Source organism: Sturnira hondurensis, unplaced genomic scaffold (genome assembly GCF_014824575.4).
Source record: "Sturnira hondurensis isolate 20B ecotype Veracruz unplaced genomic scaffold, ASM1482457v3 Scaffold0023357, whole genome shotgun sequence".
Classification (NCBI taxonomy): domain Eukaryota; kingdom Metazoa; phylum Chordata; class Mammalia; order Chiroptera; family Phyllostomidae; genus Sturnira; species Sturnira hondurensis.
Genome location: NW_028095988.1, coordinates 8,027,413 through 8,042,416, shown reverse-complemented (window position 1 = coordinate 8,042,416; position 15,004 = coordinate 8,027,413). Strand labels below are relative to the sequence as shown.

The 15,004-nt window shown below is 37.0% G+C and overlaps 1 protein-coding gene across 3 annotated transcripts in view; it reads right to left on the bottom strand.

Annotated features, from left to right (window-relative positions):
* Nucleotides 1–5,426, bottom strand: part of NOVA1 (NOVA alternative splicing regulator 1) — a 155,682-nt gene extending 150,256 nt beyond the window's left edge. The window contains exons 1-2 of one of the 3 annotated variants that reach the window (XM_037037530.1): nt 5,195–5,426; nt 3,326–3,469 (exon numbers count right to left, since the gene is read on the bottom strand). In XM_037037530.1, the coding sequence (XP_036893425.1) occupies nt 3,326–3,469; nt 5,195–5,330 (280 nt within the window). In that variant the 5' untranslated portion in view covers nt 5,331–5,426. Of the gene's footprint in view, nt 1–3,325; nt 3,470–5,194 lie in introns of those variants that run through there. The other 2 variants (XM_037037529.1, XM_037037531.1) reach the window with 2 other exon arrangements.
* Between the last annotated feature and the right edge of the window lie 9,578 nt (nt 5,427–15,004).

Here is a 15,004-nt window from a genome sequence, read left to right as displayed (position 1 = left end):
CTTTTACTAGTCTCAATCAGTAAGTTTTTCCAATTACCTATCCGAACCATTCATTAGGTCATTTGAACAAATAAAATTCAATTTATTGACAAAAACTAAATATATCTTCAATGCCAACTACAAGAACACTATCGCCATTCTGAAAATGATTACAGTGATATGGTCCTCAAAATGAGAAAGCGGTTTTTTATTACAAGGCAACAAATTTAAGTAACTTAATTATAAAATTATATATAAATATATCAGGTTAGATTGCTTTACTCAAGTAAGAGTAAAAGATATATCCATAAACCACCAGTAATAAATTAGTATTCTGCAAGATTTGGATTTCTTAAAATAGGTAAATGAATACACAGCACAGCAAGTAGTAACCCGTATGTGTAGGTCTTTTTTTACTGATTACAGTAACTGGAAAATGCACTTTACAGTCTTCATCATACAATTCCCCAAATTATTTTATTTAATATATGGCATGCTGAAGAATACAATACGATATACAATATTATAAATTTTAAATTTAATTAATGTGTAAAACATGGTTTCTTCACTTCAATCACAAACATTACAAAAATTACTCAGAAAAGGAAGACTGCTTAAGACATTTTAAAGATTCAACCTAAGCAAAAAACAAAAATGATAAATATGAGAATATATTGACTATACTAAAAACAATGCACAAATCATTTGCACTGAAATTTATTAAAATATCCCCAGAATGTGTCTGTATTCTACATATATATGTATATGTTTATGTATATGTATACACATATACATATATATGTATCTTGAAGAAAGTTTTTGTCAAATACTGCAGTATTTTACCTAAGCCTTTTGAAAGCAGTTATATTCTGTTTCAAAACTTAGGTAATTTGAGAAAATCCATTAGGTCACAACTACAGTACACTTTCCCCAAATACACTATCTCGCCAAATGAGAAACAGAAAAATGGTTCATGAAATAAACATCAGGCATATTCATTCCAATAGAATACACAAAGTCATAAATACACATACAAAACATGCAAAAATGGGCTCCTGAAGTACGCGTAATCCTATAAGAAATTCTTTATAACTTGGTGTTATAACAGCTTTAAAATTTAGTTCATCTGAGATGAGTGAAGTAAGTGTGCCTTCAGTGTACTGGCAGATATAAGTAAAAAAAGTTGAAAGGTGTTGAGAGGCTATTATGCAGAATAGCAGGACCTTAAGTAATGCCACAGGCTTGTGGTCAAGTGTGAACAGGAAAACTATTACAATTAAAATCTATCAGCAGCTATCAGCAGAGAGATGCATCTGTCTGAACAGGTAATAACCTAGTAAAAATTTTATTTAAATACAAATTGTTCAGAATTATCAAAGCTTCTTTTAAATTATAAGCTTTAGTCTATCCTTAAAATGGATTCCATAGTGTGTGATTGGTTTCCACCTGTTACAGGCAGAGTATAAGCCTTCTTTTATTCAGACATCTCAACTCACATTTGATCGGGTTACGTCACCACACACACACACACACACATTTTATTCAATGCATTCCAGTTTCCCATTTCTTTTAACGGATATTCTTGTTCTATACAAATAACATGAGTCAGAACTATAAATAAGATAACAAATTTCAATGTAAAATGAACAAATATTTGTTCCACTAAGTGGACCAAAAACAAAAGATCTAATTCTTGGTGTACCCTTTCTAAACCACTGAAAATAAACTGTATTCAAATGAAAAGGCATTTAATTTACTGTTTGGAATACCCATGATAAACACCAATTTTGTAAAACATCCCTGAACATCTGATACTACCTCATATATAATGCAAAAAAAGCTATTTCATTTTCGCCTACTGAAAGTGTATTTCATCTATCACTGCAGTCTTTTCCTAGAACTATCACGTTATTAATTTCTCAATCAAGCTCTTTGAGTGCTTTTATTTGTACTATGGGTTTTCACAATTTCACAATGATTTTTCCATCGTAATACATCTTTTAAACATGCACATATGAATATGTTAGCAAACTTTTTTAATGCATGAGGAAAGTTTCAGAGACAAGGAAAGCCATCTACAAAACTACGCTCATAGGAAACAAACTTTTGAAATAAAAGTTGTATCTAACAATTACATTTTAATTTAATAAATATGTTTACCAAATGTAACTTCACACAATTTATATAACTAAGTGATAGTTTCAACCATTCTAAAACCTTCTTATCCAGCATAATGGTCATTTTCTACCAACAAGTGATTGGCTATGAAAAAGAAATCCTCCAAATGTTCTGCTTGCATTCATGCCAGATGTCTTTGCTGTATTAAAGAACTCTTACTGAATTAGATCACTGAAAGCAAATCAGCTTTTCTTTTCTACCAGGAAAAAAAATAAGCAGTATTGGTTCCCCTCGGCACTGAGTAAATACTTTTTATAACCATAAAGATAAAATTTTTTTAAATTGCAGAAGCTACATCTAGGTTAAAGCAAATCAGTTAACATTTTATCTAGGAGATACACTATTCCATTATAGAGTTTTTCCAATTAAACTTAAAAGCCATACATTGAGTAGCAAAATGATTATTTTAAGGAAACGAGAAAGATGAGCACGCAGAACTGTGTAACACTTGAAATTTAAAAAGCACACTGAAAAGTACCAAAAAATTACACCACCTAGGAAACTTGCCATATTCTAATGAGTTACAGTACCAAACAACTGTTAACGTATTTTAATCAAATACATCTCTTAAGTAACACAGACTCTGAAGCATTGTTTTACTCCTGACATAATATATTTTTGTCACAATTACATTAAAAACACAATATTTTTTAAAAATCTGAAGAGGCAGCACTTGTCCTCTTTACTTCACTCCAGGGCCAACAAACAAAGCAATGAAGCAGAAAGAGGTACATAATGGATTTAGAAGTAAATGGTCCATTCTTTAAGAAGGCTTCCTACCCCCTCTTCTGAATTCACTCTAGACTAATTGTCATTACAATGATGTCTGAAAACTTCAGAAGAACCCTATTTCCTGATGCCAGCTGTCAAGACTTCTATCTTTAAATTTCAGGTTCTTTCCCCAATTAGAAAGTATTTAGCAATACCCAGAAGATTCATCTCGCAATTGGTTTAAATCACAGACACAGTATATTATAGAAAAAAAAGACATAATCAACAAAGGAAATAGTCTTTAAGAATTTCCACAAACATTCTAGTATAGCAACTACATAAATAAAATGAAGTCCACACTATTAAGAATTTCTTTCAATACAGCACACAACACACGTAGAGCTTCTTTCTCTTTCCTTGGGGGTTTATCAAAAAATCTCTTCACCATTGCACCTACCTGGGTAAAAATCTTTGGACTTAGACAGCTTGATGGTGGCTCCTGTTTCTTTTTGCAACTGAACAATTGTCTGTCCTCCCTTCCCAATTATAGATCCAGCAGCATAACTAGGTATGAGAACCTTTAGAAAATATTGGCCGTCTTCTGAAAAATGCAAAGAAATATACTTTGTTAACATGATAATTTAAACTTTGTATCCCCTCTCCACCCTCAAGAGAGAAAAACAGCAATTAAAAACACTGGGCAAACAGCTGCAGGAAATATGGGGTTACATTTTTTAAAAGAACAAAAATAAGCCAATTACACTGAAAAATAAATTTGTACAAATGTTTCCCATTTTGTAGGATTTATATTTTCAAACTTGGAATTAAAATAAACATGTTCTATTATTTTGCAGCACTGTAAGAACTGATGACTAAATTCCAGTTGTTATTCCAAACATGGAAGTCTTCCAATTCTATCTGTGGTTACTATGGCAAAACAAAATGAACCGACTGTTTAACAAAACTTAAGAAATTTATAAAATGACAAACCTTCTCTTAACATACTGCAAAATAAGTAAAAGCACTGTAAATGGCAATGAGCTATATTTGTTTGACATTAGCAAACACGTAAGGACTACAATTAGCCATTGCCTGTATCCTACTTAAAGTACGCAAAACAATCATTCTCCCACCAAATAAACCACCCAAACTGTAGGGTATATTCCAAGCCTTCAATAACTGCCAGGAAATAACTCAAAGTGATTTGGACTGGCAAATCTAACTAACCCTGGTGTATTTCTCTAGCACTTCTTAGTCTACCATGATCTCCTTTAAGCTCATTAATTAAAAGACCTTAAGAAGAATTCTGCCAATACTAAAAAGCTTAAGAGTCATTTATATCAAATACACTTAAAAGTGACCGAACAGATAAGGTTCCTTCTCCAAAATAACTACAATATTTAAGGCGGAGAGGGGATACATGAACCAAGAAAGAGTGAAATGAAATGTTTTAGAAAATAGAGCCAACTCCATAAACTTTAATTTCCGTCAAACTGATCATGTCTTAAATAGGAAACACCCCGGTAAATCTAGCTTCCTTAAGTGAATGAACATTCCAAATTCTGCAGGTGTGTCATTCGCAAGACCCCCATCCGTCTCTAATGTACATGCTGTAGATAAATTCACCTCTGCCTCGATGCATTGGGTGCATTGTTAGGATGACTCCAGTGCAAATGAAGAAGCAATACCGGTCCCGTTATAACTCATCTTCCCAGGAAGCGCAGGATGTTAACTAACAAGTCACAGTTCCAGACACCCCCACCCTCCTATGCACACCGCTGAAGACAAATCAATGAGATTTTTGCACCGACAATGTAAGTGCGGTAAGAGCATGCACTCATCAAGATTTTGCGTACTACTTGTGGCCCAAAGCAAGGGGACAGAAAGAGAGAAAAACTCTCAGGTGCCCCAATCCTTTGCTCTCCGCTACCCAAGTGCCATTTATTTATTTATTTTATCAGAAGGTTAAATGCAGGGAGCATCTTCAGTCGGCCATCACCTCACTCGGGGGTCATTCTCCTCCTTCTTAACGGACCCCTTGCCAGGTCTAGGATATTTAAATGGTCAGCCTTTCGACCGATTAAATGGAAAGACAGGTCTATTCCGAAAAACCAGTCGCCATTTTGATGAATGATAAACACAGAAATGAAAATGTGTCCGGGACGGCGAGGTGCGGGGCAGGTGCAGGGGAGGGGGCGCGGGAGCCGCCGGTTCAGGCTGGAGGTGTCCGGGCCGCGGGAGGGAGGGAGGGCGGCGGGAAGGAGGGAGGGAGGCAGGGGCGGGCGGCGGGGGATGGGGCCAGCGGGGAGGTGGAAGCGATACCCACCGCCCGTATTGGTCCTCTTGGTGCTGCCGGCTTCAGGGGGGGCTTCCAGCGGCCTTTTCCGTGAGTCCGGCGGGTCCAGGTCTATGGGAACCCCAGTATGGGTCCCGTTCTGCTGGATGGGAGCTGCCGCCATCATGTTTGCAGTTCCTGCCGCTGCTACGGGGAGAAGGTCCTCCCTTTTGTTTTGGCTTTTTCTTTTTTTTTTTTTGCGTTTGGGATTTCTTAAGGTTTTTTTTAATCGGATCAATAGAAATCTCTTTAAGAAAAAAAGCTATGTTGCTGGTTTGTTCTCACTGGGGAGGGGGCAGGGCTGAGGAGCAGCTGCAGTGCAGTGTCAGAAAGGAGACAGGGGAATGGAGGGGGTGTGAGAGACGGAGGGTGAAAGAAGGAGAAGAAAGGAGAGAGGGGGAGAGAGTGGAGAAGAGAGAGGGGCGAGTGAATGAGCGGGAGGAGGGGAGCGGGGAGGACGGGCAGAGGGAGTGGGAGAGCGCGAGGGCTGGCGGGGCGCGGGAAGAAGCCGAGGAGGAGGGGAGAGTAAGGGAAAGAGTGAATGAGCAGGAGGAGGGGAAGGAGGTGGATGCGGAGAGGAGCGAGCGGCGGAGGAGGGCAGGAGCCGGGAAGGAGCGCGGCGGTCCCCGCGCCGCGCTAGCGCTGCGCTCGCTCCCGCTGCTGGTGCTGCCGCCACCGCCGCTGGAGCGGTTCTGCCGTTGCCTGGGCTGCTCGGCGCTGCTGCTGCTGCTGCTGCTGCCGGGTCTCACTCATTATTTCTCCTGCTTGGGGGGGGGGGGGGGGGCGGNGGGGGAGGCTGACGGGGAGGGAGGGGGATGGCTGCGTGGGGAGGGTAGTGAGGGGTTGAGTTCGTAGACTCCCACACACTTCGCGCTCGGGTCCTTGCCTCTCAGCAGCGCGCCACCGCTGCCTCCCAGCGCCGAAACCTCGGCCAGCGGGGGCGGGGGGGAGCGAGCGCCTGGGGGCTGGGGGCCTGTGAGTGTGTCCGCGCGCGGGGCGAGCGCGTGCGCGGGGGTGCGCGCCGGCTGCGTGGGGGCGGGGGCGGGGGCTAGGGCGCTCCCGTGGGAAGGGTGGGGGTGAAAGGTTGCGGGTCCCCGGCAACACGGCTCAGGCAAACGTAAGCGGCTTGTCGCAGAAACCAAGGGGTCCAAGAAGCGCACTAGGCTGGAAGGCGGGAAGCAGAGATTACTGACAGCCGTACCAGCCAATAAAGTGGAAATGTGAGAAAGGCTCCTCAGCCCCCTTCCCAATCAGGAAACTTGGGTACGAGAGCGAGTGAAGGGGCGGGGTGGCATCTGGGTCCCTTCGGGACTGGAGCGGCGACAATTTTGGCTAGTTTGAGAAGGGCATGCGAGTGACTGTTGACAGCCAGTGGGACAGCGTCAACGCTGAGGGGAGAACGTATATTATATGCTTCTAGGACTCCTTCCGAGGTATTAGTTCTTATTTTTAAGAGTCAGGTAAAAGACATCAATTTACATCCCACTCATCGGAGATTTTCTACGGAATGATTAATCAAAAGAGTATTCATTACTCGCACTGTGTAACATCGCTAAGGAACTTACAGTCTTACTCGCCACCTTAAATCCTTTCGGGAACAAGCCAGGATATAAATAAATAAAGCTAAGTACGGGTCTTCCCTTTACGAATGGCTGGTAGGCAGACTAAAGACAGGCAACAGCTGAATGTGTGGAGAAAATTAAATATTGATCGAAATATGCATATAGAAATAAAATTTATTTCAATGTGCACAGCCTATGATTTTACAGCTCTTGCATATATTACGAACTTGAACCTCAATCCTAGAACACTTAGGACAAATCTAGGGTAGCGGGAATAGACCCTGAAAGTCTGAAAAGAGGCAGTTTACAGATGAGTAACGGGATTCAGTGAAATATATTACCCAAGGTCATCTAGCAGGTTAGTAGTTGAATTAAATCAGTGTGCTAGGAAGCAGGGTCAGTGGCAAAGCATGAGCTTTTGGAGTCCAAAATCTTGATTTCAATTCTTTGCAGACATGCTCTAAAAATATGTCTTGGGCAAAGCCCTTAGCATGTTGGTATTTATTAACCGCTTACCATGTGCCAAGTGATTCACTTTACATATGATGCTCTTTATAGATGTGTATCATGTAGTTCTTACTGCAACCTTTTAAAAGAGGTTTTTAGGTTTAGAGGCGTTAGTTTACCCAAAGTCAAACAGGTATAAACACTGTAGCAATAGTTCACACTCAGTTCTTCCTATTCCAAAGTCTGGGCTCTTGAATACTGCGGTCCTGGAGAACTTAAGGTTCCCTCCCACTGAAAACAGGGTCTGCAAACCTAGCTCCCACAATCTTATGAGCCAAATTAGATAATGTACATGGCAATGTAATATAAGATATAAAAAGGTATGAACATATTCCCTAAATTTCTCGAACAAAGATGCTCCTTCCCTATATTTTCCACCACAGCACTTCAACCTGAAAGATGGCTTTATTGTTAAGCAGGCATAAGGACTTTGCTGTAATTCTATGGTGTTTCTAACCAAGGATACCTGCATATCTGAGGCAATAACCAAAGAGAATAAAATTTAATTCCTGCTAGAGAAGGGAACGGAAATGAATGCTAACCCAACTCCTAGAGTGCATTCTTTATTGGAAGGAGCATCCAGAAGGCATTGGGATCTCTGGTGCTTTTTAAGTAATGAAAGATAGATGATAGTCTGCTGAACAAGGAAGAGAATAATGTACAGTTTGGGAATAAAAGTTCATCCAGAACATAAAAAACTGTATAAAAAACACAATTGCCTCAACTCAGGGAATAAGATATGCTGAGAGCTGAAAGAATGGGAAAGCAGTAAGTTAGTGCATGTTGGTAAACGTTTGTGAACCAGAGTCCAGAATTTTGAATACAATGTAATAGGAAACCACAGCATCGCTTTCATGACCAAAATAAAGAGGACTTACACAAAATCGGATGTAAGCAAACAGAGCTATGATAGGGCAAAAAGAAAAAAAAAAAACTAGGGATAAGTATGTGATAGTCAAGATAGAAAAAGCTTGATGCCAGACATTGTGGAATCAAAGTGTTCTGTGAAGTGTACAAAAATACGTAAGGATGTTTTAAAAAAAAATTAGGGCTTGGATTTAGTACCAGATTGTTTTGAAACAGTAAAAGACGGGGGAGAGAGATAATTCAAAGACAAAGGTAGTTCAAAGCTATGTTACATTAAAGCTTGGGCAAAATAATCAATAGAATGTAGTTTTGAATTGGAAAAAGAACTTAGATTTGAAGAATATGCTGTTAACAAATTTCTAAAAATAAAATACTTTTCTAAAATAGTTTACAAAATATATGTATTATCATGCATAAGTTACATTGCCTTACAGACAAAAGCTTATTGAGTTTCATGGCAGTTTATTTTTATGGTTTTTATTTAACCCTTCTCATATTCACTTTTTCAGACTTAATATTTAAATATTACCCACCACTCCATGGAACTCAGAAGCAGAAGTTATGAGTTTTAATGTGAATAGTATGCCTAATAGTAACCTGGCAATGATGTGCTAGAAATTACAGAGACTATCCTAATACCTGGTCACTAGGGATCAGTACCTATGAGCTGATTTTGCCCATGAGAATTATCAGAAATTACATTCTAACTAAACCTCTGTTCTCTAGTATGTTTTGTTGTTTTTTTTATTATACTTCTTCATTTCACACTTATACCCCTACCATTCTGATTAAATAGAAACAAACATTCTGTCTGTTGTTTTCTGCATGTTTTTTACCATCCAGTAAAATTGAAGAAATACAAAAGCAGCTCCCAGTTTATTAATGATGATTACACTATACCGCTTAGTGTATACAGCTTATGCTACAAATAAGCTGAATGTATATACGACTTATGCTACAAATAAGCTGAATAAAATTTTCAAAAAATATGAGGCATTTGGCCTTTTAATTTTCTGAAAAATACTTTATTTTAGTTACTCAAGCAAGCACAACTGAAAATTTCTTATTTTCTAACACCTTAAGACATAAGAGAACTTGTGTACTTTTCCTTATTAATTAGTTGATGAGTTATAAACATAAGCAACTGAAATAAAAAAATACTAATCTGAAGAACAGAATCCCCACTCTTTATCACCTTTCAGTAGGGGGTCTTTTCCTTCCTAAGTTTTGGTCTGAATAACATGAACATAGGATAGTTTATTTTCAGTAACGATTATTGGTGTTCTAGAGAAAGCACAGATAGTTGATGTCCACAAATGTTCCTAAACCTATTTCTTTGTCTCCATGCCCCTGCTTTCCAACATTCAATTCTGTTACTAAAGAACGTAAATATTCTCTCTACTTGAGTATTTCTTCAGCCTATGCTTTGGGCAAATATTTTCTGAGTTTGTGTTCTACCAGAATTAGACCCTGAGTTTAGGACTGAAGTGCAAGTAGTTTATTTTGGAAGCGATTTCAGGAAACACTGTAGGGACTTGGGAAAGTGAGACACAGAATGCAAGAAAGCGATTCAGTGAAGGGTGAATTATCAAGCAAGTTATCATTGTGAGCAAACAGCTTAATCTCATTGGAATTCCTGGAAAACCATTTAAAACAGTAGCCTCAGAATAAAGTGTGAAATAACTGAGGTATCTAAATACCAACTCCCTCAAGTCATTGGTGGAGGTCCATTCCTAGGTTGCATTAATTCACTGTATGCTAGCTGGTCTTACAACCCAGCGCTGCATGTTTTAATGTGAACTTTCCCTGGAGGCTGAAACCTGTTCTGCCTTTACACAGGGTGGAAATGCTGGGGAACTAACACACCCGGTGGCTGTGGAACATCTCCCACCATTATGGAAAATCAAGCCAGTACACTCAGCCACAGCAGGGCAGGGAGTAATGGGTGGGGCACTAACAGTTTGTTACAAGTATCACTATAAATTTAGAAAAAAGGGAAAACAAGCCTGTCTGCATCTGTAACATATTGGAAGATCAAATAAATATCAAAGTATTGGGAAAGCTTAGAGTATTCACAACACAAACAAAAATAACCTAAGCTTTTATAATGATCACAATCTACATATTGTAACCAAACATTGATAGGAAAAAGCTTGAATTTCTTTTTTTATATTTTTAAAAAACACATTTTTAGTTTTTTAAGATACAAGACATGAAAAACCAATTTACATATTCTGATGTTTTTTTTAATTCAATATAGCACAAAAATAGAAGCAAATATATACTGAGAATATAACACCTTATCACACATCCCATGTTTCATACAGCAAGTTTTATAAATAGATGGATTGATTAGAAATACTTTCCTAAGATCGTACTTCTTAGAGAAAAAATGATCTATTGAACTTTTATCTTCTCAAATATTCAAATAGCTTATATGTTTCTATGTTAAATAATATAAATTCACTGTTGGTAGCTATGTTTATGAAACAGTCTGTGAAGGCTCACACTAATTTATATAGAAACATAAATGTGTTATTAGCATTATTTCAAAAAAATGCCCAAACCTTCATATTCTAGTTGCAAATACACCATCTTAATAAAAAGATATGTTAATAATAGGCAGAATCCTAATTCTTTGGCACTGGGTATATTTTCCTGGTTTCTAATAGATCATTAATTTATTCTAGCACTTTTCTAAATATTATGAAAGGCATCTGTTGGCCTTTACCTTAAAGACAATAAATCTGAACTAACACTTTCCATAGTACAATAAAAACAACCTTGTGATAGTTGGTATATGGTTATGCAAAAAGTTAACATTAGGGGAAGCTGTGGGGAGGTTATGGGGGATTTCTATCATTGCAACTCTTCTTTAAGTCTATCCCTATTTGAAAATAAAAAAATTTTTAAGTTATCTTAAACTGATGATATGGTTCTGGCTCTTCTACCTACTAACTTTGGGACCTAGAGTAGCTCATTTACCTGCTCTGAGTTTCACTTTCCTCATCTATAAAATGGGAGAGTTGGTAGATGCTCTGTATATCTCTAAAAACAATTTTTATATGAGTAGGTTTACTACAGTTCGTAGAATTTTACAAAGAATATTGTCAAAATAAAAGTACATATTGTGTGCCTTACCAGTTAATAAATATATTTTAAAGGTGTATATACTTCAGGCACGAAGGAAAATAATAAGGAAAACAATTTTGATATTGTAAAGAATATATTTACTACATTCTTTATCTTTTTATCTTTTTAAGACCACAATTCAAAATGAGACAGTTTCATCTTTTAAACCATTTGGATAGGACAAATTGCTGGAGTGAACATTGTAAATGATAAAGATGTTAAGATAAAGCAAAAAATTTTGAAAAGTAGACTAAAGAAGCAATAATTGACTGGTATTCATCTTATATCAACTAAGTTAAACACTTACTATGGCATCCATAAAACCTGTTCAACGACACATTACTCTGACCCACCTAGAATGACCCCGAGTGTCCATTTGCCTAATATGGTGTTGGCTTATACTGATGTTCCGGAGCAGTTATAAATACTCTCAAAAGTGTTCCAGTTTGGACAATTGTATGGTCACTCTACTAATACTTAAGAGCTTTGACTTTTTGTTTTATCCTGAAAATGATAAAACTTACAATATTTTTTATTCATCATATTTCTTACATCGTAATTTCTCCATGTGTAATAATAGAAATGTTTATCACAGTTTACTCCTGTATTACATTGTGATGTAATAAATTAGTACATTCCCACATCCTCTACTCTCCACGATGTTTTTTTGTTCCCCACCTATACTTATCTTAGAGCTAAGACCAGAGATCAAGAACAGAGGTAAAAAATGGTAGACTAAAACTTTTTACTGAATCTTTTCACATTTTACCATAAAAATGGCAATTTGGATAGGACAACTCTTCATTGGAAAGTACTGTTTATAGCAAGGTGAAGTGAATTGAAATAATGAATGAAGAAGTAAAACTGTCTTTATTTGCAGATGACATGATATGGTACATAGAGAACCCCAAAGATTCCATCAAGAAACTACTATAACTGATAAATGAATTTAGCAAAGTAGCAAGATACAAAATCAATATTTAGAATTCAGTTGCATTTTATTATGCCAATCACATTTAGGAAAAAGGAAAATAAGCCTATCTGTTTAAAATTATAACAAAAATGGAAATTAAGAAAACAATCCTATTCACAATTGGTTCGAAAAGAATAAAATACCTAGGAATAAACCTAACAAAGAGATAAAAGACCTGTACTCAGAAAAATATAAGTCACTCTAGAAAAATTGAAGAAGATACAAACAAGTGGAAGTAAATACTATGTTTATGCATAGGAAGAATTAATATCATTGAAATGCCCATACTACCCAAAGCAATCCATAGATTCAATACAATTCCTATCAAAATCCCAATGGTATATTTCACAGAACTAGAACAAATATTTCAAAATTTTATATGGAACCACAAAAGGCCCTGCATAGCAAGAGTGATTCTGACAAAGAAGAACAAAGTTGAAGGAATCATGCTACCTAATATCAAACTATACTCTAAGGCCACAGTGATCAAAACAGTTTGGTACTGGCATAAAAACAGACACATAGATCAATGGAACAGAATAGACAGGCCAGAAATAGACCCACACCTTTATAGTTGATTAACATTTGACAGAGGAAGCAAGCATATAAAATGGGCTAAAGATAATTTATTCAATAAACGGTGATGGGAAAACTGGACAAATAACATGCAGAAAAGTGAAATGACTACCTTCTTATACCACACACAAGAATAAATTAAAAATGGATAGAAGTCTTAAATATTAGACCTGAAACCATAAACACCATAGAGGAAAACATAGGTAGCAAAAGAAAACCAAACAACCCAATTAAAAAGTGGGCAAAGGACCTGAACAGACACTTCTCCAAAGAAGACATACAGATGGTCGTTAGACATATGAAAAGATGCTCAACATCACTAATCATTAGAGAAATGCAAATTGAAATCACAGTGACATACCATCACACACTTGCCAAAATGACTACCATCAATAAATCAACAAGCAGGAAGTGGTGGTGAGAATGTGGAGAAAGGGGAACCCTTTTGCAGTGTTGTTGGGAATGCAGCCTGATACAGCTACTGTGGAAAGCAGATACCTCCAAAAATTCAAAAAATGTATCTGCCTTTTGACCCAGCAATCCCACTTGTGGGAATATATCTGAAGGAATGCAAAACACTAATTTGAAAGAATATAAGCACCCCCATATGTATTGCAGCATTATTCATATCTCCAAGACATGAATACAGCCTATGTATCATCCATCAGTAGATGAGTGAATAAGACAACTATGGGGTATGTACACAATGGAATACTACTCAGCTATTAAAAAGAAGCTTTTACCCTTTGCAACAATATGAGTGGACCTAGAGAACATTATGCTAAATACAATAAGCCAGTCAGAGAAAGATAAATACCGTATGATTTCATTCATGTGTGAAATCTAATGAGCAAACTAACCTAACAAGCAAAACAGCAACTCAGAGAGCAGGATGACAGCTAAGAGGAAGCAGGGAGGCTAGGGGATGGGAGGGATTGAGCAAAAAGGAAAAATGACTCATTTTTGAGTCATTTTTTGGACATTATTGATAAGTGTGGTGAGTGCTGGGGGCGGAGGGATATAAGAGGACTAAATGGTAATAGAAAAAATATAATAAATATAAAAAAGTTGGCCCTAGCTGGTGTAGCTCAGTGGATTGAGCTCGGGCCTGCGAACCAAAGGATCAGAGTTCAATTCCCAGTCAGGGCATGTGCCTGGGTTGCAGACCAGTTCCCAGCAGGGGATGCACAAGAGGCAACCCTACATTGATATTTCTCTCCCTCTTTCCTTCCCTTCCCCTCTAAAGATAAAAAAACAAAATCTTTTTAAAAAATAAATGTAAAAGTTAATAATAAGTAATAAATGAGACATTGTAAATATAATGAAATACAACTTCAAAGGATAAACCATTAGACCCACCAACAGCATTAGGGAATTGCTTACATTTTGGATTATTCAGATTTCATTTGTCTACTTCCTGCTGTTCAAATCAGCCATAGTACTTCTTAACTTCTGGACAAGCTTTCTATGTTTCTGTTCAAGGGTTTTTTTCTAATGTAGTTTGCTGTTTCTATTGAGTTAAATATAATACTGTTATATTTATACTGTTTATAAGTGCAAGAAGAAATTGGCATCCCTGTATATTAAAAATAATTGCATTACCATACTCATGTCTAGATTCTATTTAATCTTTTGGTTTCACAATGTATAAGCATTTCTGTAATGGGTCAGAAGTGTCTAATTTACATCTTGTAAATCATTTTATTCATGTATCATTTCATATATTTGAGAGGCTATAAAATTTACCTACATTGAACATATAAATGTTTATGTGCATATGATGTAAAAAGGGGGCTTGCCTTTGTGTGCGATAGAAAAAGGGAGACAAGGAAAGGCTGGGTATAGCAGCTCTTCCTAATGTCTGGAGTGGGGGTAGAAAAATTAGTATCTGCATAATTTGCCTTTGCTTAACTTTTTCTTCTCAGGGTTAAGTATTTGCAGGATTTTAAAATATTATTTTGCTTTCTCATAATGGAAAATTTGAAATGTATTCAAAAGGAGATCAAAACAGTATAATGAATCCCACCTTCAAAACTATAAACTTCTTACTAATCTTTTTTCATTTATAACTTCTCTCTGAGGATAATTTTGAATCCAATTCTACCATAATATTTTTATTCTGAATATATTCTAGTCTTTAAAAAACTATCAAAAATGCCATTACTATGTTGAAAATAATTGACC